At 44.7% G+C, this 22,863-nt stretch overlaps 2 protein-coding genes across 3 annotated transcripts; both read right to left on the minus strand.

Annotated features, from left to right (window-relative positions):
• Nucleotides 1-1,206: 1,206 nt before the first annotated feature.
• On the minus strand, nt 1,207-4,072 carry rnf181 (ring finger protein 181). The gene is made up of 6 exons (XM_030104615.1): nt 3,895-4,072; nt 3,352-3,479; nt 2,233-2,369; nt 1,979-2,094; nt 1,821-1,895; nt 1,207-1,695 (listed from the first exon to the last, which is right to left on the minus strand). The coding sequence occupies exons 2-6, from the start codon at nt 3,435-3,437 to the stop codon at nt 1,636-1,638; spliced, it is 474 nt and encodes a 157-aa protein (XP_029960475.1). The 5' UTR covers nt 3,438-3,479; nt 3,895-4,072; the 3' UTR covers nt 1,207-1,635.
• A 1,222-nt stretch (nt 4,073-5,294) lies between these two features.
• pxnb (paxillin b) lies at nt 5,295-22,402 on the minus strand. Of its 2 annotated transcripts, XM_030104612.1 has the most exons (11): nt 22,263-22,402; nt 11,928-12,136; nt 11,758-11,843; nt 11,519-11,658; nt 11,224-11,407; nt 10,935-11,049; nt 7,702-7,863; nt 7,441-7,614; nt 7,286-7,367; nt 7,052-7,200; nt 5,295-6,836 (listed from the first exon to the last, which is right to left on the minus strand). In XM_030104612.1, exons 1-11 carry the CDS (start codon nt 22,273-22,275, stop codon nt 6,570-6,572), a joined length of 1,581 nt encoding a protein of 526 aa, XP_029960472.1. In that variant the 5' UTR covers nt 22,276-22,402; the 3' UTR covers nt 5,295-6,569. The 2 variants fall into 2 exon arrangements, with proteins under 2 accessions (XP_029960472.1, XP_029960471.1); XM_030104611.1 differs by lacking the exons at nt 5,295-6,836; nt 7,052-7,200; nt 7,286-7,367; nt 7,441-7,614; nt 7,702-7,863 and adding exons at nt 7,883-8,410; nt 8,532-8,798; nt 9,553-10,827.
• Nucleotides 22,403-22,863: the final 461 nt, after the last annotated feature.

Below are 22,863 nucleotides of genomic sequence, written 5' to 3' on the forward strand. Positions count from 1 at the left end.
CACACATTCTCAAATATCAAAACAACATCATGGGATGTGCCGAAGGGAAACGGGCCAATTTTTCAGAGAAAGGCTGAACTCACTGAAAATGAGGGATAGGAGTGCAGCAAAAAAATAAATAAACTGATCTGAGGGTCAAAAAAGGTCACTTTTGCATACTTTGACAAACATATTCAGCGCTGTGGAAAACTTTCAGGGAGGTTTATGGTAAAAGTGGCACGAATTCTTCAAGAAGCAGGAAGGTTTGAATCTATTGTGCAACAGAGGAGAGCGACTCCCAACAGGCAGCCAGCGTCATCCACAACTATCTTTAGCGTGAATACGGACGGTGAGTCCTGCAGGCGATAATTTGGCCTCCATGGAGGGTCGACTGCAGCCAGGTGGAATCCGTCTAGAGTTACAGGAAGAGACTGAGGAATTTATCCAGCTCAGGGTTACTGCGTGCTGGAAACAATTCCAGCTGGTGAAGGCGGGATCAGACCACCAGCTCATCACAGGACATCACAGGACAAACTGATGAACTGATGAACACATTTCTTTTTAGGATGATCTAATGATGGAAACAAAGTATTTCCAAACAGTAATATTTTTGTTGAATGTCAAACTTCTTGATCTGGTGAGTCTAATCTTTCCACTTAAATATCAAAAGGCCAATGTCATGCTGAGAAAAGGCAAACCCTTTCATTTTTGTTTTGCATCAATTTATTCAAAACAAAATTTCCATCCATTTTTATGAATTATCAGCAAAATATCAGGGAGGATTTTTTCCATCTATTACAACTATCTCATCTGTCTCTACAACCTTCAGACTGGACAAAAATAAATACATGTATGATTCTGCTACCAAGTGTCCACCCTGATCACTCAAAGGAGAGCTCAAAAGACAGAAGAAAACCATACATACCATTATAATTTCATAAAAGAAGTGTATTTACATCAAGTTTAAAAATTACAGCATTTATTGAGTTATTGCAATAGATATTCATTCCAATCCTGGTCGAATGAATTTCCTGTTCTTGTAGACTGTAAAGCTTCTGGCATGCTGGTCCGGCTTCAGTCTTCATGTCCAGTTGTCTGTCTGACAGAATGTTTATGCCACTTGCACACGTACGACGCAGGACCTTTAACTTTCAGTGCACGTTTCACCGCTAGCGAGCAGAACGAGTGTGCTCATGTTAGAAAACACCGACACAGAACAAATGCAAACCAGTTTAAAATCAATATTTATATAGCAGGGGAATGGATAAACACAGCTGAACAAATCATTGTGCATTCAAAGCGCATAGTTTTTTTATATATAAAAAAGAAAAGGAATGAAGAGACTGGAGTTCTGAAAGTAGTGCAGCTGCAGACATTGGTTTTAGAATATTTTTTTTTTTCCTATTTGGTGCGTTAAATGTTCAGCGACCAGGATGCTTCAGCTGCATTCACACCATTTCACACCGCTACTACAACGTCACACATTATTTGAAAATATTCTCTCTCTCTTTCACACAGGAGATGAGCTGACATGAAGGCTGAAGGTGTTTATGCAGTAGCTCCAGTCTGAAATGGTGGGAATGCAGCTTCCTGCTCAAACGTCTCATTTCTCCTCTAAGGCTTCAGTGTGTCAGACGCCTGCACCGGCGCTGTGTGTCATGTGTACATGGCTTCGTGTAAACCCTCCAGCCGGTGCTCCCTCTGTTTTCTCCTCTCCTATGGATCAGAGAAAAACAAGTCATTTAGCTGGAGATGTACTCAAAACGTAGAAACAAACACAAGTTAATCATGGACACATAACGGGAAATCAACGGTGGATGACAGGCGACTCTCACACTCACCTTGTCCTTTTTGAACTCCTCGTACTCCGGGTTGTCAGTCGGCAGTTCAAGTCGACAGAGCGGACAGGAGTTTGTCTGCAATTCAAAAACACAAAGGATTCTTCGGTATTTTTTCTAATATGAAACCACATTCAGCGTGGCACATCTGTGAGCGCTACCTTCCCCAGCCAGGGCAGTATGCATCCTGAGTGGAAGAGGTGTTTGCAGGGCATTTCTCGAACCGTCTCTTGCTCCTCAAATTCCAGCAGACACACCGGACACTTCAGACCTTTGTCTGAAACAACACGACATTACAAGATTCAAGTTTCATCACACATTGCTGACTTAACGAATAGAAAGAAAAAAAAAGCATGTCGAACTCTGCTTGAGATGGAGCGTCACTCAGAGGACTCTGGCTGATTTCTGCCGTTACCTGCTTGTTCGGGGGAAATGATGACCACTGTGAGGGTCTGAACTGCAGTTTTAGCAGCTGGAGGAGGAAGACGCTGGTCCCAGTCCGACAAGTCGAAGGCCCCCGAGTCCATCAGGTCCAAGCCCTGCATTAGTGACCTGCACACACAGACCAGCCATCACTCTGAGGGCTGCACACACCAGGGGACGGCACAGAGCTGGAAACTCCTCTCACTCAGAGCAAAACAAGTTAAAACAATCTAAAAAAAAATCATTAGAAAGTAACTTTACTCAAGTGGATTTCTCAGGGATCTGTACTTGAGGAATGACTTTCCCAACCACATTTATTTCCTAGAACTAAAAACAAGTCTTTGTCTCACTGTGTGTGTCATCCTCAATCAATCAAGACTCAGCATAATATTTACCATGACCTAATATATTTACCTAATATAAATGAGTGTTAGTGTGTATAAGGATGTGTTTTTTGCTGGTGAAACAAAACAATTTCCTGTAAAGAATCAATAAAGTGCTGATTATTCTATTCTATATGAGATGTAACATCAGAGAGAGGGAAGACACCCAGAGAAACCAGGAATAAAAACACAAGCAGCAACATGTACAAACTTCCTGTTTCACCATCAAACTATTTCTTTACATTTGGATGTAGAACTCTTTACATTTCCAAGAACGCCTTTATACTCCATGACCACATTATTTATTTTAAAGTATTGATCATTCTGGATTTGTTATTTAAAATTATCCTGCATATTAATACAGTTCTGGTTTATATCAGTGTATTTCATATATTTCAAGATTTCTTAATCTGTTATGATTTCTTTGCACCTAAAAACATTAAGCCTAAAAATGAAAGAAATGAGAAATGAATATATATATATATATATATATATATATATATATATATATATATATATATATATATATATATATACACACACACACACACACACACACACACACACACACACACACACACACACATATATTTTCCCCCCAACTTCAGAGTATTTCTTTCTGTACTACTACTTTACTACTAGTTGGTTAAGTACATTTTCCAAAGCTGTTTTCCTGCACTTTGTGATCATAAAATGATTGTCTCTCTCTCTTTCTCTCTCACTCTCACCTGGCCAGTTCCAGCAGAGCATTCTGTCTGTATTGTTCCTCTGGATTTGTGGGTTCACAGTCATGTTCATCAAAGTAGGATGCCATGGTCGTGCAGCCAGAACGAGTTTCTTCTTTACATCAAAAAATCTGCAAAGGATTTCACTGCTTAATGTTCACAGTTTTCTCAAAGAGAGCTTTTCCTGGTTGTTGATAAACATGATAGACATAAACTGAATTTTTAGATCAAATTAGGACATGTGAAGTGAAACATTTGTAAAGAGGAAAAAAGAAATAGACAACAGCACCTTAATAACATCACCAAAAGTAAGTAATTACTTCAATAACTGTATTATTATAAACATATTTGATCCTGTGGAGTCTGGATACTCACTCGGAAGTACAGTACTGCTAATACATGAACATTTTCACAAACATACAAGCTGATTCCTCTTATTCCTTCACAGGCTCAACACAAACAAACAAAAGTGATCAAAACTCATGAATGTGAACAACCTTCAAAGACTAAACCCTGGAAACTGTCACAGAAATGTTGTTTACTCACCGAGTTGAACGGAGTTACGCCTCTGAATTAAGTTGTTTGTTGCGGTTTTGTCAGCTCGGGCCGAAACACAGCAGTCCACTTGAATGACACCGCGCTTTTATCGATTTTAATCCGGAACAGTTAAGCTATTCGCAAAATCTGAAATGTTAGCAATGAGCATGTCATTCTTCCGGGTGTGACGTCGTCAGTGACGTGTGTGTTGTCCAATCACAGAGAGTGAGTCTTCTTCGTTCCTCCTAAAATGATAAACCACTGCCACCTAGCGGCGAGAAGTGAGCACTGTTGCTTATCTAAACCACTGATAGTAAAACAAAAAATCACCAAAGAAACTTATCTGACGGGTGGTTTCTGTTTGATAGTCCAGTTGCAGGAAAAGCGCGGATTTTAATGTGGCTCTTCTTTTTGTCCTGAAGACATTTTCTGTAACATTTTCTTTTTTGTTTTAGACATGTTATAAGCTTTATGCCTTCACTTAATTGTTTTTCTTTGTGCTCATTTTGCACCTTCCTGCAGTCACTACCTCCTTTTCTCTGTATTTCTTGAAGTTCTTCCGTTTTGGGGTATTTAGGCATCGTTTACTGGCTGTTTCATGTCTTTCTGTGGTAACTTCAAGTGTATATATGGTACTTGTGTCACTTAATGTTTTGGTTTGTTGATCATGGTCTTTTGGGGGTTGTTCTGCAGCCGTTTTCATGTATTCTCTCACTTTTGTGTGTGATTTTTTTTAATCAAATTTGTGGTCTTTTAGAATTAATTTACTTGTGCCTTCACACTAAACTGTACACAAACATATTTGTACCTGAATATGTTTTTAAGTATTGTTTACAAAAACAGAGGAATATCAATAGTTAACAGACTATAAACCTTTCTCCCCTAAAACAGATTACAGACAGTTATAGATTTAGTTCAAAAGTAATGCATAAAAAAAGCTGTTTGACAACATCGTGATACCAAAACAGAATTTATTTGGAAATCGGACTAGAATAGAGGAATTTCACAATTCATATCATTGACATTCAGAGTGAAAATGAAACAAACAAAAAAAGTGAACAGACAAGAACAAATCAGAGAAGGTATGGCTTTGGTTAAATAACTCTAATAAACTGATTTGAGGAAACAACTGTTAAATGATATCTTAAATAGAGTGAGAGAAGATTTAAGGCTCCAGAATTCCCTGAAAAGACAAAAGGCCGAATATATCTGCTGCCCACCGAGCAGACCACCAGGCTCGCATTGTTATTTTTCAGTGGACTCACAGACTAATAACCTGAAAACAGAGCCGACGGCTGTCGGTGTTCTGCTGACTTTTCCAGTGTTATTAGACACGAGACTCATACAAAAGGTTAAGGCAACCTGTTAACAAATACATGCTGGTGCTGTTTTACAAAGTTATTAATCCACAGCTGCATAGTTACTAGAAAATCACAGACAGGTTTTTTTTTTTTTTTTGTAGTGTTTGAGTAATGCACGTCTTTCAAAACAAACATTCACCAGCTTCTCAATACAGTAATGACAGCAAAGAGTATCTCTGCTGTGCCTCCCCAGCAGCCGCTCTCCTTCCTTCTTCTTTTCAACGAGTGGTTAATGAACACATGTACACGCCGAGCATGTCAGCGCTTTGCTTACACCGTAGCTGCATCGGATATTTACAAGAAGAAACTCTGTGGGTTTGAGCAGGAACAGTCATGGCTGTGTAAAAGATACACTATTTACTCCCAAAGTCTTTGACTCCACTTTGCTGAGCGAGACGACTTTCAGGTCGTTTTTCTCTTCTCTTCAGTGAAAAAGACAAGGAATGATTTGGCAGCACGAAGAATGTGAAACGACATGCTGCGATTCATCTCTGCCGTTAAGTATCCACACAGACGCGCTTGGTTTTTGGTTTAAGAGCAGGTTAATAAACTGATCTGAGAACAGTAGAACTGCTCTGAAACAGTGTCCACCCTCATAATCTTTAGGTTGAGGTGTGAAAATCAATACGATTTCACACAGAATAATGAATGCCAACGTTCAGACTTGAGCCACCGCGGATCCAACTGCATGCTACAGATAAAGTATCAAAACTCAATTCGCCCTCCGTTGTAAAAACACTTGAGTGAAATGCTAAAAACAACAGGTCACCTGTTCTACTTGATACTTTTCTTAAAATTGTTTTAAAAATGACAAACTCAACCAGTGAGCATCTTTCAAACAAACAATATTTTATGAATTTCAGGAAGAATTTTCTGCCTCTCAAAATTATTAAAAGTTAAAAATTTTGACAAAGTGACTGATGGAGGGTTACATGAAACATGAACTGCTTAACATCACGGAGAAACACAGGAGGGGATCGACTGGGAGAAAAGTTCTCTTGATTTGGTTTTCCAGCAGCACAAGATTTTTGGGGCAAAATAAAACCTCTCCAGAACCTTTAAATACTGAATAAGTCAGTGTCACATTTACTCATAAATGTAAAAAAAATCTGAAAATCTCCAAAAATAACTGGTGTCAGTCTAGACAAAAAGTTATTTTTTTCCACATTTCTGAAGAAACGTTCAGTTTGGCGGACATGCACATACCTAAACCCACACACGCTTCCAACTTCCTCTGATACAAACAGAATGCATTCTCACTCTACCTGTGCTAAACCTGCCTCCTCTACGGTCTGAGCTAAACGCGGCGTGGGCCGGCGCCGCCTAGCTGAAGAGCTTGATGAAGCAGCCGTGGCAGTAGGGCTTGTCGTTCTGTTCTTTAAAGGTGCCTTTGTTGAGCTGCTTCAGGCAGAAGGCGCACACAAAGTGCTCCGGGTGGAACTTCTTGGACATGGCCGTGATGCAGCGGCCCGTGATGGGCTTCTGGCAGCCGGAGCACAGCGAGCCGCGGCGCTCGTGGTAGTGCACTTCACAGTAGGGCTGGCCGTCGTGCTCGAAGAAGCTTCCGTTCACGAACGGGGTGAAACACTCCTGCGGACGCACAGGCGAGGCTGCCGTTAGTCTAGTCCGAGAAGCAACTCCGAGTACATTTGAAACAAAAATGTTTTAACCAAATTCAATTGTACAAGCCTCACTGCGGGTTTCCAGTCAATTAATGTGTCGTAGTAAATATTTATTTCTAGGATGTTAAAATATTGAAAAAAAAAAAAAAAAAAAAAAAATTAAGCAAAAATCTTTATACAAACCCTGCAAACAAAACACTCGGGGTGCCACAGAGAGTTCAGTGCTGAGATGTAGTTTTCCAGGATGGCTCTGGCACAGCCGCCACATTTGGGTGCAAACATATCAAAGTAATCCTTCCTGCAATAGGCCTTCCCATCCTTTTCATGAAAACCTACAAAGGACAGAGACTAATCAGAATACAGCCCACACTGAAGTTTTGACAGAGGAAAAGTAAAGGATGTAACGGAGCCGTTTACCTTCTGGGCCAAAAAACGATCCGCACTGAGCGCAGAAGAAATGTTCAGGATGCCATGTTCTATCCAGCGCCGTCACAACTTTCTGAAATCAGGCGACAGAAGGTTTTACCAAGCAGCCGATCCACCCAGACGGACGGCACGGAGCAGGGACTCACGTCCAGTATGGGCCCGTTGCAGTAGTAGCATCGCGGAGAGAAGAGATTGTGATAATCTTTCTCACAGTACGGCTGTCCATCGCGCTCGAAGAAGTTCCTGGAGCCGATCTCCTCTTGACAGTGTGTACACACAAAGTGTTCGGGGTGCCATGTGCGACCCATCGCAGTCACAACCTGAAAGGTCGAACGAGCTGCAAAGTTCACACTGCGAACGCTAAACGATTAGATTCCCTACATCTCCACATTCCAGAAGTGTCTCACCTGTCCAACGATTGGCTTGCAGCAGGCGCCGCACACTCCTTTAGCTACCGTCTGCACTCCCAGCTTGTTGAGGTCGGACTGCAGACTGCCGAGCATGTTGTCCAGCTTGTTGACCTGCGTTGGGTTCGAACCCGGGACGCCGCCTTTCCCCTGTGCCATAATCTGAAACGGTTCAACACCCAAAGTGTTCTTTAGTCTCCGATACGTCAAATGTGTGCGATATTTCAAATGATTAAAAACAGTCATGGTGGGCTTCTAGAGTGGTGTGAAAAAATGAGGGAGGAGGGCGGTGGGGGGGCCGTGCCTGCATCGGAGGGAAGACCGGGTCATACTCTGTCTGACAGCCTACTGACACCAGGACTTTGGGTGAAGAGGGTGGGGGGGGCTCCACTGCTGGGGGGTGGGCTGGACTGCGCAGGAGAGGAGGTGGGGGTTGTGGTACTGGAGTGGGGGGGTCCTGACTCAGGGCCGGTGGAGGGGAGCGTTTAATGATCTGCTGGGGTGCAGGGGGGCGCGGCTCCTGAACCTGGACCGGCTGCGGAGGAGGAGAGGGTGGGGGAGGAAGGGGTGGCGGCATCGGGACGGGGGGGTGCTGCACTGGGATCGACTGCTTAGGTTCCTCTAAGACGGGCGGGCGGGAAGGGACGGGGGGTGACAGAGGCGGGAGCACCTTCCTCACGGGGACAGGCGACTCGGGGGGAATTATGATCTGAGGAGGAGAGAAGAACAGAGAGAGCGAGGAAACAGAGGAAAGTGTGCAGAAAACCAGAGGAGGTGCATCAAGAGGAAACAGGAAGTGTGGGAGAACTACTGAGCACACAGCCGCCAACCTTGTCGACATCGCTGCCGGCGCCGTCAGGTCGGAACCGCTGAGGTTTGGACATGACGATGACGCCTTCGGTCAGCCAGTCGTCCGACTGTTTGCGCCGCCGCTCTGAGCGGCCGATCCCGAATTTACCCTGCAGCTCCTCTATGAGGCGGTCCTGAGACGTGTTCTTATTGACGATCATGGGTCCCATCTTCCTGCGCAGGTGACCGTCTCGGTACATAGGGTGAACATTGGGAGTCTCCTTTGTGCGTCTAATCACTGACTTTATCTACGGGAGACATAGTGGGCACCTCCTCTTACATCCGTCGTGAAAAAAAGGAAAACAGCTCGAGCAGCAACAAGTGTCTCACGCAAACTGATTCTCAAATCAAACATGCCGGGATGCAGAGGGGGTCAGTGGAATCACACTGCATGGACTTCATGCATGCTCACTTCACCCCGGGTCACACTTAGGTTTAAGGATTGTGTTCAGTTAGTTATAAGTCCACAGCAGCGCAAAAATCCTCTTGATTAGCTCGTTTCTCCTCCTCCAGCCTCTGCCTCAGTTTATTTCTAGTCGTGTTTTTCGTTGCTATAGATTTAGCTAAAATAATATCAGATGAAAAACAAAATTACAGCGTATCAAATCTGAAATCCAGTTTGATTTTGATATCGACCTAAACATGAAAACGAAAAACATTTATTACGCTTAATACCCTCGACCACGTTGAGCGCTGAGATAATTACGCTCAGATTATTGTGGTCTTATTTTCACCTGCTAGGAGCTCAATATAAGATTATTAAATATATAAAGTAGTCAAAAGAGCATCCAGAGTTTGGCCCATTTGAAGCACAAGTGGAATCATCCACTCCTCTCACTGTAGAATCTAGAACTGCTGCAACAGTAAATATCTTGTTAACGCTACCCGGCAGCAGAATATGTCACTCAAGGCAGAGACTAGGAAGAATCTAAGCATCAGGCTAAAAAAAAAAAATAAAAGAAAAAGAAAAAGAAAGCCAGGCAGCCTTGTCGAGATGCGTACATGTCCGGATGCAGAGACTCTGTCTATATTGGGAGACTGAAGGAGGGGCAGATCCAGGGCGACGTCGGGGGTCCCGGGGCAGGAGGACGGGGTCATGGACTCGTCCATCCAGCTGGCCTCGGTCAGCGGGGTCATGCTGCCGTCCGTGTACGGCCTCTCGGTGTACGGAGTCATGGTGCCGTCCAGCCCGTCGTGCAGCGACATGGACAGCTCCTCGTCGGCCCAGTCCAGATCCCCGTTCCCGTCCGTGCCCCCGTCCACCGAGTCGTCGGTGATGGTGTTGGTGGCGCTGGTGAAAGTGTCGGGTTGAACGCTGCCTCTGTCCATGGGCAGGACGAGCTCCTCCTGCACCTCTCCGCCCAGACACTGCGGCTCCATCTTCAGCTGCGCCTCCTCCACACTCGCCGTGTGATTCTGTGCGAAGCTCATCTCCAGCAGCTTGTCCAGCGCCTCGTCCAGGGAGGGCTCCGCCGCGGGGGGCGCTGCCGTCAGGGGGCTGTCTCTCTGGGCTGCGGGTGCTGCGTCCAGCAGCGGTCTGCTGGTGGTAGTGAAGGCCAGCGGCGGCGGGACGATCAGCGGGGACGCCGGGGAGGGCGAGGGAGCTTTTGAGGTGGCGCGGCCGGAAGGCGGCGATACGGAGACGGCAGCGGGAAGAGGGGAGGGCGTTGAATGAGGAGGGGTGAAGCTCCTCAGAGGAGGTGGAGCAGAGCAGCTGACATTCAGATCATTAAAACCAGTAGGCCCTGCATTCTCAGGAGCACAAGGAAATTTACCAGCGGCGGCTGAAGGTGAAACTCGTTCCACAGACGGACTCGGAGACTTGGAGGACTTGTGGTCGAGGACCGTGTTAACTGAGGTGAGTGAGGGGGTGGTGGTGGCGGTGTTGGAGGAAGTCGGGCTGTTTCTCATCAGGTTGGAGTTAGACGACGCCGACTGATACAGGACGAGCAGGGACTTGGTCTGGCTGGACAGCATGGTGGCAGAGACGTCGATGACAGAGTCCAGGTCCAGATCGCTGGCTGCCGAGAGCGAAGACGTAGGACTGAGGGGAGGCAAACGACTCAGGCGGGGCTTCGACGCGCCATCGTCTCCTCCATCCTCATCTATGTGCAGCTCAAAACCAGCGGGTAAAGAGAAGAGAGGGGAGGCGCAGGCAGACGGGTGGGAAAGAGGAAGGGAGGGAGAAGCCACTGGGGTGACGGAGGAAGAGATGGCAGGATGGTGAGAGCTCGAAGACGCTCCTGCTGGCTCCAGCAGGGAGCCCAAAGAGCTGGGCTAGAGGACAGAGAAGCAGAGTAGAGGTAAGAGGAAGAGGGCAGGAAAGTCTTGAGTTCTGCTGGCTGAGTGGAGACTTTCCAGACTGCGTTCCAGCTGCTTTGTACCTTAAAGTCAGACAAAGAGGCCATCAGCTCGTCCAGCTCTCTCGTGGCGCAGGAAGCTGACATTCGGGCTTGCTGCTGAGAGGAGGAGTCCAAGTCACTGTGGCGAGAGGAGGGGCTGGAAAATTAAAAAGAAATAAATGTTGAGCCTGTCTTCACCCACAGTCAGCCTTTTCCTGTTTGTTACATTCTAGGAGAACCAATAAAAATGCAGGTGAAAGTGTTGCAGCCACGTGCAGAGCAGTGCCAAACTTGCTCCAGTGGAGCTCAGATCCCAATAAGCCAGTTTTACCTGGGTGACGGCACTGAGCCTTCCAGCTCGTCCAGCAGACTCTCCACAGTCGGCCGTGAATCTTCCAGCTTGGTGCCGTTTCTCTTGGGTTTCTCCTGAGCTGGCGGGCTGACCAGGATGTCCGGAGCGCTGCCGTTCTCATAGTGGGTGATGCTACAGGATGGTAAAGGTGGAGCTGCCTCCTCTGTGGACACATATCATCAAAGCTCAGCCTTCTCATCAAAAACAGCCACTGCATCTTCAAAATGAAAGGAACAGCTGCGATAATCGTAAAGTGGAAATCTGTAGCGTCTACCTGTGGTGGGGAACGATGGGGAGCTCTGCTGCACCGCGTTGAGCTCCAGCAGAAGCCTGTCCAGCTCTGAGAGGTTACTGCCCAGTGCGGAGGTCATGGCCGCTGTCGACGAGTCGGACGTCTTCTGCTTGTTTGGAAAACTGAGGAAGACACAGAAGAGGGGAAACTGCCAATAAAAGAAGATGACACATGACGAAAATGCCAAAAAAAAAAAAAGATTCCAAGTATGCAAAGGACACCTGTAAACGTGGTCCTCTTCAATGTGAGACAAAGGAGAGCTGCTACTGTCCCTCGACCATGAGCTCTTCTGGGCTGAACCTAATGACTGTACAGCATCATCGAGTCAGTGAGAAGTTTAGCTTCTGGAATCATCACTTATTGGACAGATGTGTCGCGTCTTGACAGCTACCTGCTGCGAGGAGTGGTGGGAGTCTGGCTGGTCCGCCAGGGACCCGTTCAGCGCTTCAGCTGAGGGCGGAGGAGGGACCGGAGGAGGGACCGACAGGTCTTGGTAGGAGTGTCCCCCGGTCGGGATGGAGTACGGGGTTTCATCAGGCAGGAACACTGGCCGCTTCGAGATGTGGGATGTAGTAGATTCCAGGTCCGCCAGCAACGCGTCTGAAATATCAGACACGAGACCACACACATTTACAGTGACACAATCTTAAATCTGACAGAAAAAAGAAAAAAAACATTCCTTATCAACATCAATTTTTTTAAAAAAAACTAATAATATCACAGCCAGATTCCTAAACTACTTTCATAAGATGTTTCAGTCGGCGAACACAGCTGCGCTGCAGACCAGTGAATTCTTTAATGGGGTTGTTGGGTGCTCTGAGGAGACTATTGGCCGTGGTGTTGGGCTGCAAACACACAATGGCTGAAAGTCTGACACTCTCTTACCAACACTTCTGCAAAAAAAAAAAAAGCTTTCTCCTCAGTGCAGATCATAGCGGGGTGTATCAATTCACACCTGCAACCGCAAAATATCCCTCTGAAGTCCCAAACATAGAGCACTTTTTCAATCTGTCCACACTAAAAATACAGACCTGCGATCTGTTCAGTCAGTCGGCGCCTATGATTAGCCTCCGTTTTATGAGAAAGTGTGTGAACTTAACAGGAGGGAGCGATAACGGAAAGAGGCAGACGGACAGAAAAGTGTTTCTGAATCCTGTCCAGGGTTGATGGGGTCCAGCGTTACCCTGCTGAGGAACGCAGGAACAAAATAAACCCTTACGTCACACAATCCATCCTTCGTCAGTCCGTCTAGAATAGCCCGCTATCACCGGCAGTGGACTGTAGCACCGCAGAGACTCTGACCTGTTAGTCGGCCTTAAACAATCACCACACTGATTTGATATTGATGAATTCAGAAAAGCAGGATGGAAAACTATCCAAGAGGAAAATGTATTTTAGCAGAGTCCTGCAACTAAAGCACAATCTGTATGAAACAGTTTGAACTGGTAAAAACTACACTATCCCATCATCCCTCAGTTATTCTATGAATGTTTCCCATCATCCTTTGAAAAGGTTTGAAAGAAGCTTAAATTTTAACACATACAAAAATAAATATGACAAACATCCTGGATAGGTAAATATATGAAATATACCAGACAAATGATGATGTTGATATAGATAACTAACAACAAATCCTTGATGCTGTTGTAGACAGAAAAGAAACACAGTCAAAGTAAACCACCATTAGAAATGCATACTTTTCATAGAAAGTCCAAAATCTATACTCACATTTTTCTGTAATCTGTAATATCCTCCACAGAGAAAAAAACGCGTGTGTGTGTGTGTGTGTGTGTGTGTGTGTGTGTGTGTGTGTGTGTGTGTGTGAGGCAAACGGCAGCAAAGCCAAAGACAGTATGGAGCAACAAGCAGTGATGATAACATGCTGCCAGCCTGCTGTGGGAGTGGTTTCAGGGCCAAAACTAAACCACAATATCCTTTCAGTGTCCCTTTATCTTAATCTCTTAAACTCTACTTCATTAGTTACACCACCGCAACAACATTTACATGTGAATACAGCCAAAAGATTTACAACTTTGCAGATGACAGGCTGACGCGCCAATTAAAAGAAAAGAAAAATAACTTTTAAAATATTCAACTCATGCCAAGTATTATTAGAGTCAAGGGTTAAATAAACAGTTGTCTCTCTCATGTCTTTACACCTCGACTTTCACTAAATTCAGTCTTGACACTTCAGTGTGGCTGGACCTCAATCCAAATGGGGATTTACCCAGAAGCCAAATGTTTAAGTCATGAAGTTTGACATAAACCACATGGGAGCACAAGCCTATTTAAAGCTGTAAGCTCACAGAGTAACCCATGTCTGTGCAAATGTGCTGAAATATCACGACCAGCTCAAAATAATCTGCACCTGGTGCTGACATGCTAAACAAGGTCCTACTGAAGTTGACTTTGTCGCTCATAAAACAAAGCCTCCAGATAGAAAAATACCACAACTGGCTTTGGGACAAAGGTGAGGCGTGTCAGGGGAGGTGCAGATTAAAGCCTCGCTTGTTCAAAACTCAACCGGCTTTCAAACCACAAAATGAAAACGTCAAGACTTAACAATTATGGTAATGTATCCCAAGACAGTTCTTCATGGGATTGTGGGAGGAGACAGCTGTCGAAGCAGAGGGCCTCCAGAATACTCGTAGACAGCCAAGTTTTTGAATGCTTTTCTAACGGTGTCTCTGCGCTGGTCGTGCTCCTCCCGCCTGCTGATACGACACATCTGTGAGCTGGGCTCCGGCTCCTGAGCTCCACAATAGGCCTCTGCAGGGAACCTCCATCGCAACGGAACAACGGTTTGAATTAACCATTGAAGGCCAGTCAGTGTTTTATTAATGTGTTTAATTCATGATGAGATGAGCAGCTACAGCACATGCTTTGTTTCACAACGAGCAGTCATTTCTGGCTAATGTCAGACATGCAGGCGTTTTCATGGAGATATTTTTATCAATTAAAATGTTTAGTGGTTCAACTCTCCACATATTTCTCTTTATCATTGCTTGTTTTCAAACAGCCCCTGATTTTCCTGTTGCTGCGTCCACGTGAAGCCCGTCACACACTGAAAACTGCTGATTTGGCTGCTGTTCACAGTCAGATGATGGTGAATCGCAGGCTCCTTAACATCCTAATATTTCAAAGACAACTATAAAACACAGAGAATATGATTTCAGCTATTTTTGTCATTTTGAAAAATAAAAATGGAAGCCCATTTATTTTAGAGCTAGTTATTGAAAGGCTCTTATGCTCTATTTATTTGGGTCATGTGGCCAGAAATTAAAGACTACATATTAATTTGCTATACTAGGCTGTTGGTAAGCTACAATCTAACTCCGGGTGTTGTCACAGTACAATACAAAAAGTAGATGGTGATTTTTTTAATTTTCAGAAGCTAACCATTTATTTCACCAACGTGCATTCAGGAACATAACATCAGTTTTGACACAAGAAAGTGAGTGATCAATAAAATGTTGCATTGCTGAGCACAAAGACGCGTTGACATTAAGCATCAGGAACTACTAAATTCAGAACAGTTCTGCATTTCACAGCAACCATAAAAAGACAAAGAAGAAGGATGCTACTAAGCGTTCCTTTTTTGCATCCCACATTTCCCTGTGGAGGGCAGCATTGAGTCTGGCGTGGGGATGGACAACAAACCACAATAAAACAACTTCGGTCCACAAAGAGTTAGAAGCATTAAGAATGCAAACACGCACTGTAAGCCAAGAAACAGGCTAATCTTTTCCATTCCAGACAGGGGGCAGGAGCTACAATGGACAAGGTCCAATTCTGTTCGAGCAGCACCCTGACTCAATGGGCCATTGTGTGACGTTTGGAGGAATGAAGCTGTCATCTGAAAAGGACACGACTGGGTCTAATAATTCAAGATGAATCAATCAGTCCTCAATCAAACCACCTACTAATTGACAAAGACAGCAGAGCGGCCCCGTGAGGGGATCCAACCACTCTTTGTTATTTTCAACAAACGGCTGAAGTCATGTGGATACTGTACACATTCCTGTGGCAGTGGGTGCATGTACAGTCTCGTCTGCGCAGCCCTATCCACCCACCAAAGGCCCTGCCACGGCCCTGCAGTGTTTATCAGATGGGAACCAAGGTGCATGGGGAATTCCACACATTCCTCTGTCCACTCTGCAGAAAGCGAGCTACCAGGCGGGGACACGGGGAAGGTGGCTCACTTTCGCCAATTCAGTGAAACCTCATTTATACACCAACCTGTCTAAAATGTGGTAAAATAAATAAATAAATAAAAAAAATAAAAAAGATGCTTTGCAATCAAAATCTGCCCAAGCAGTACATTCCTACAATACCACGGGATGCGATGTAGTGAGCCTGTGAAGAATGCGCCTGAGAACAAAACACCATCTGTCAATTCAGAAAATGAAAATAATGTGTTGACAATTGAAGGAGCCATTCCACTAACTACAGCATGCTTTGAATTCCAGGATAAGGGAGACGTCAATGTTTTTACTGCCCGTTTCTCACAACAGAGGGAGAGTACAGTGAGGGCAGGCAGGCGCAGAGGAAACCAGGGCTGTCTAATCTTTTCTATTAACATGTGGGCAGCAGTGATGGGCCACCAGGGTCCACAGCTCACCTGTTTATAGCCCGGGAGCAAAGGAGCAGAACTGGACGCGGTTCCAAACCGAAACCCTACCCCATCAGGCCAACCCAACACGATATTTATATCAAATAAGACAGGCAGAGGCCAACAAGAGGGGGTGGCGGGTGAGATGCCAGTGAAACAGAAAGGGAAGGCTGTGTAGAAACAGCAAAAGAGAGAAAACGAGCCAACATCAGACAGATCAAATTAGAAACCAGGAGAAAAATATTCTAATAAATGTCAAGCTTGGAAGCTTTTCTGGCAGCCACCTGTTTCCATGGTAGGACACATAACCCCAAACAGACAAAGGATGAATGAAACGGCACACTATCAGTAAGACAGAAGCATCTCAGGGTGATTACTACCTAAAAATACCCAGCCGAGCAGCCCCATATCCGAAAGATGACACTCCCCTTCAGCCATCGCTGGACCAAAATAAAAGTACTTCCCCACAGACCAGTAAATCAGATGACAAGGGAAAGTCTAAAGACTGATGTAACACCCAGTCACTGAGGACACATTCACAGCCGCGCATGTATGGAAACCGTATGTCAGTGAGGAGCCTTTTTGTGCAGCAACAGTCTGTAAGTGGGGAGACTGGCTGTCAAAGAAAGGCTGTTTTGTCTCTCGTGCACTTTAATCAGAGACTGAAAACATCCAGTTGTACTCCAGAAGGAGAACTATCACACGGAGCAGAGGTGGCACACTCGTTTGAGTTCAGGGCCACACGCAGCACCATTTCAGACGGGACTGGTGAAATTACAGTACAACAAAATCTATCATAAACAACCTGATGATTTCTTATTCATTTGTGTAAAATTGTGTGAAACACCAAGGTAAATTTGTCACATTTTGACATTTTTTCCTGAAAGAAAGGTACAACAATCTGACTCTAACATCTAAAGTCTTATCATTTTCTCAATCTGCCCCCTTATTACAAACTGAACATCTTTAGAGGGCATTAATCAAAAACTGCTTGAACACAGTTCCATGCACACTTACAGTATCTGCAAAGAATCGAAGATGTTTGCAAGCATGTGCTGTCAATAATTAAAGAATATTTTTTTCTGACTTTTAAAAGATTCAAGGTACAAATGCCAGCACACACGTGGAACAAAATGTGAGGAGACTAGTGTGTTAATCATTGTGAGGGCTGTATTTGTGTTTGGTAAACCGGAGTGAAAATACCTGCCCTGCAGGCTTTAAGTTACCCTGCCTGGAGACACACACACGGTCTTTGGATATGCCCTGAGGTGTCCTCAGCTTGAGGTAACACTGTAAAAATCCAGATTCATGCTGCATTACCCAGCCTATTAGGAAAACAAACAGGACCGTTATCCAACTGACGTTACGAGGCCTTGGCAAACAGCATGGCAGAGAGGAAGAGGAAGGGTGCTTCTAGTGGAACAACGGCGTTAAACAGAGAGAAACGCTGTTGGAGCAGCAGGACGACAGACTGAAATCTCCCTCCCCTCTTCCAGTGTTTGAGCAGAGTCAGTGGCCTGCAGCACTGACTCTGCTCATTGTTTTTCTCCTGTGTTTCCTGAGGATGTGGGGCAGGCGGTGTTGCCTAAGCGATGAGGTCAGTCATGTAGCTCACTCTTCCCCAGACCCCGGACAGGATGGGTGTGGAACTCGGGAACAAGCCTGATTTACAGTCAGCAGCTTCCTTCTGGCCTAGAAGGCCGGCTCGCTGGTTTAGGGGTGGTATGCACTAACCTCACAGCTCTCATGGGGTGATGATAGCTAGTTTGGTAACACTAACTCCACACTGGGTCATAGAAACCACTGAAGACTTTCTAAGATTTTTGGTATGCTGTGCAAACGCTGTAAACATTTAGGACCACGCTGCTTACATCTCAGCCAAGTCGCACGACCGTACTAAAAGCAAGGCCTTCCTCTGGAAGGTGATCAACTGATACTAATACAGTATGAGGCCGCTAAGTGTTTGCAAAAGGCATGCTTCAGAGGGTGTTGCTGTTTTAGACTCTCAGTATGTCTGCAAAACGAAGCCGAGTGGCTCCCGCTGTTTTAAAGCCTGCCTTGGGTTTGAACAATAAACAGCACCTGCTGTCTCCTGTGCTTTTCCTCAGATGATCAGAGGAATAGTCAGTGTTTATAGGTAGGCCACTGCATGCTGGGGTTTTTTTTTTCCTTCAATCCATTCCCAGATTGATGTTTATGTGCTCAGCTGATGGATGAAAGGATTAAAACAAATCTAGTTATCATGGTGCAAAGTGAGCAATTCTGATGTATTTACACAACAACGCTTTAGTGAAAACAGCAGATTTTCAGACGGGCTTGTTTTTTGACAAGACAGCTTTCAGCATCACTAACAGTTGAACCATTAGAAAAACAGTTTCCAGAGTTCCCCTTACTCACAGGGAAAAACATAGCTGTCCTGAAACAGTGTTACTGCACATGTGCACCACAGCCACAGCAAATAGTTCTGCACGTGCACAGCAAGTTCGACAGTAACGATGGACTCCATGTGCTGCTCAATGTAAGATTTAACAGCGCATCTCCAATAAAGCACACATTTAACACTGTCATCTGCAGACGTTTCTTTCATACAGCAGACACTGAGTGGGCCTGTGCAATGATGAAAGACAGCTGCCTGGTCAGTAACCTTTAAATTCATTCTTCAGGATGATTCTCACTTCAGTTATGAAACTAGACTAGAGTCAGAGTAATGCCTGTTATGCATACGAGTCCGAGGAATTCACAGACGGATGAAACTTGAACTTCACAAACAGACATTGTGCCACAAGTGGTTTCAGGCCCACATCTCTGAATATCTGTCCTCTCAGTCACACCAGCAACAGTGCACAGCGACAGTGAAGCTGAGGCCAGCCGCCACCTGGTTTGGAGCTCCTCTGGAGAAACCGGACTCGGGGATCGACTGGCAGCACGGTCACGCTCTGCCGAGAGGTTTCCCTTTGTGGAGCGGTAAAAAAAATGTCCACGGATCAATATGCACAGACAAACAAAAGGAAAGGCGCAGAGAGATGGATCTCACCAGGTTCTCACTCAGCTCCGCAGACGCCTGTCAGTAATCTGTGGGCCTCAATACCAGGATCTACAGGGGCTTGTTAACTGAGGTATACTGGAAGTGCAGTCAACCACATTCCTGAAGTATTTACAAATATTTACTATGGTTTGCTTTTGGAAATTGAGAGGGAACACGGGAGGAGACTGACGTACGAAATGTTTGAAAGTGTTTGGTTTGCTACAGTACGGTTGGTTAAAATCCATTTAACTTGTGATTACACTGCTACCACACTTCAGAGAAACTTATCAATAACCGAGTGTCTGCAATTGTGAGAGGGCGCACATTTAAGAAAGACGGTGTGAAGCCAGCAGCCCTCCCTCTGGTGGCAGGAGGAGCGGGACTGGGAGTAGTGGCAGGAGGTGAGTCATGACCCACAGAGTATTTGGCCTTGGACCCTGACACACAGTGATGTTCGAAATTCCTCTGCAGCCTTGCCTCCCTCAGACTGCCGTTCAGGCTGCGAGCTCCCCCTCAAACAACAATCACTCCTTTCAGGGTCCTACGGCGGCAGCAACAGCATCAAGCGCCGCCTGGAGGTAACGCAGACGGCGGAACGCGGTCCGCCCTCTCTCCACTCCGACGATTCACAAATCCATTCAACTACCAATAACATGTCACGCAAAACAAGCCGAGTCGTTTTGATTTAGTACGAGTAAATATAGCCGAGCCACCAGCTGCCGAACACTATAACAACAGAATTAGAAGCTCGGGGTCAAAGGTCAAGGGACAATGATTAGCGACATACAAAAAAAACAGATGAAGTCAATAAACGCTGCAGACAGTGAGTGAGCTGTATGACTGGCTGTCATTATTGGTATTGGCGTTAGCGGGTGAAAGGCTGACACTGGAGTTAAAAGGCTGAGTCGATGACTGAACGATTGATGGCAACAGAAATAAATGGTGTCTGTTACATAAATGGCAATTTTCCCTCTTTTCAGGCTAAAAATTACATTTTTACTAAGCGGCTTTGTCCATACATAAAAAAAAAAAACAAAAAAACAGCTAAGGTGTTGGTTTTGGCTTTTCATGACCCATGGTGTACATTTTATGTTTCTTTGAACAAAAATGCAACAAAAACATTGTATAATAAATTAATGAAATTATCGATTTAATATGAATTGAATTTACATCTCACAATAGAACTACTTCCTCTTCCATACACTTCTTTAAGAAATAATTTTGCAATTTAACGATTTAAGCAGTCAGAACCTAAACCAATGATGAAATAAGGTGAAAATACAACCTTAAATATATTAATGCCAACTAGCAGTATTGAAACATTAAATAATATTTGGAGTTTTTCCACTTACATGTAATGTAATTTACTGTGATTTCCCCCACTGCTAACAAATATCAACTTTGATGAGACTAATTTTAATCACTAAAATGCTCACCTGGTTAATCTAAATTTAATCATTTTATTGCAGCAAAGGGAGGCGTCATCAAACAGGCCGGCGCTCATAAAAAAGCTTGTCATGAATGTTACACGCACAGGAAGACTTTTAATTCATTCACGATATTGTTAGAACTCTCTAATGCAATACTGTGCTATGTTCAATATTTCATCTACATCTATATAAGAAAAATAAAAGCAAATCAGGGCTGATTGCCATCAGCAGTACGCAATGGAAACTGAGCACTAGGGCAACATTTTAATCCCCTCTAAACCAGAAGTGAGGTCACTGTGTGGTAATAGTGACATAAAACGGTCTTTCTACCACTGAGTCTGAAGGCAACTGTAAAACTATTAGAGGCATATATTTGCAGATTTTATCCTCTGTGGTGCTCATGTGGACGGGAAAGGGCTGCAGTCGCCTCCGCACATAAAGACTAACGCTGCAGCCAGGAAAAGCCATCAACTACATTTGAAAACAATAGAAACTGTAATCACAACTCAAATTCTGCAAAACTGAATGCATTTTCATGCGGAAACAATCCAACCTAGCCACAAAGTGGCACAGCTCAAATACTGGCTGTGTGGAGTTTGCATGTTCTTCTCGCATTCCTAAAACATGCATGTGAGGTTCACTGGTGACTCTAAACCGCCCCTGTGTGAATGTTACTATTTGTGGTAGTCTTTTTCTCAGTGTTTGCCCTGTGATGGACTTGGTGACCTGTCCACAGTGTAGCCTGCCTTCACCCACAGTTAGCTGGGATCGGTTCCATCATCCCACGACCCAACACAGGGTAAAGTGATATAGAAGATGGATGGATGGATAATCACATGCATTGATTTTTAATCAACTAAATCTACATATCAACACAAAGTCATATATATTAAAAGGTTAAATCAAATATTGTTGCGGTAGAAGGGTTCCAATACCTGAACCTGCTGAGAGGGAGACTATGATTCTCCCTATAATGAGATATGGGAACTGTAAACCACTGGATCTTTTTTCTTCTTCTGCACATTAAACACAGCACCAGCCTATTCCGGATTGGAGTGATCACACAGTCTTGAGAGTGTGCGACAGTTTGCTCCATCAGGCAGGTTTGAAGTGAGTCCAGCAGGAGCTGAGCTCGGGCTAAATGAGGAGGCCTGTTGACTCCTCCACTTCAAAGCAGGAATGAATAGCCGGGGGGCAACAGTTGAGGAGGTAACGCTGCAGATCGGTGTCAAAATGTCAGCCAAATATCTCCTCCCTGTGGCACACATGCGGCCCAGAAGTGGCTGGTTTAAAGCGGCGGGGCTGAGCGCTGTTGTTATTAACACCATGAGGGGAGCAAAACGGAGATAGAGGCTCTTTAACAGGGGGAGGTGGTGAAAGGCTAGCAGCGACTCGACCGCTAACTTACAGCGATGCTCAAGTGATCAAAGTGTCAAATTCCTTCCTATTTCGCAGTAATACTTGTCTTATACTAACAGGTTTTCATTTCAGCCAGAGTCGACTAACTTCAGGGTGAAGCAGAAACAGACTTTCCAACGGTTTAAAATCTCGTCGTAACATTTAACCCACTCCTCCTCCTCCTCCTCCACCCTGCTACCCGCTCTTCAATGAAGGGCAGAAAAAACACCAAACTCTCCAAAAACTACCCAGAAAACTCACCGAGGTCGTCCATAGCGGCGGGCTGGTTGCGGACTGCGTCAGTACTCGCTTTTTCAGACTTTGTAGTGTGTTTACGGAGTCTGCCTTTCCTCTCCAAACTTCACCACCGCTGCCTGGAAGTTGGTTAGGATTTGCTCTTCGTGAACGCGCTCCAATGTGTGCATGTGTACTTTACGAGAGCGCGCACCACGGCTGCAGCTCAGTGATGAGTGACGCCTGGCGGCCAGAGGAGGGAACTACACCGTGTGTTTCGACTTTTTATATGGATTATCGTTTTGTCTTTCTTTTTGCAGTTGTTTTGTCTCATTTACATAATTTTAAAGCATTTGTGCACATTTGTAGTTTTCGCTTTATATATTTTCTTGAAGGTTTGTGTCTTTATTTTTTACTTTGTGCATATTTTAAAGGCTGTGGCAATGTGTCTTCACACTATTTAGTTTAGCACTTTTTTTATAGACATGTTTATTGCTCTTGACCCATAAATAGATCTTTTAAAGCTGATGGTTTGTTTCTCTGAAATCCTGTAGCATACTTGTTGAATCTGTGGATTTTGTGTTGTCCCTTTATTTGCAGTTATTTTGTCTCCTTGTGGTCAATTTAT

The sequence above is a fragment of the Salarias fasciatus genome, chromosome 12, assembly GCF_902148845.1.
Source record: "Salarias fasciatus chromosome 12, fSalaFa1.1, whole genome shotgun sequence".
In the NCBI taxonomy this organism is placed as follows: domain Eukaryota; kingdom Metazoa; phylum Chordata; class Actinopteri; order Blenniiformes; family Blenniidae; genus Salarias; species Salarias fasciatus.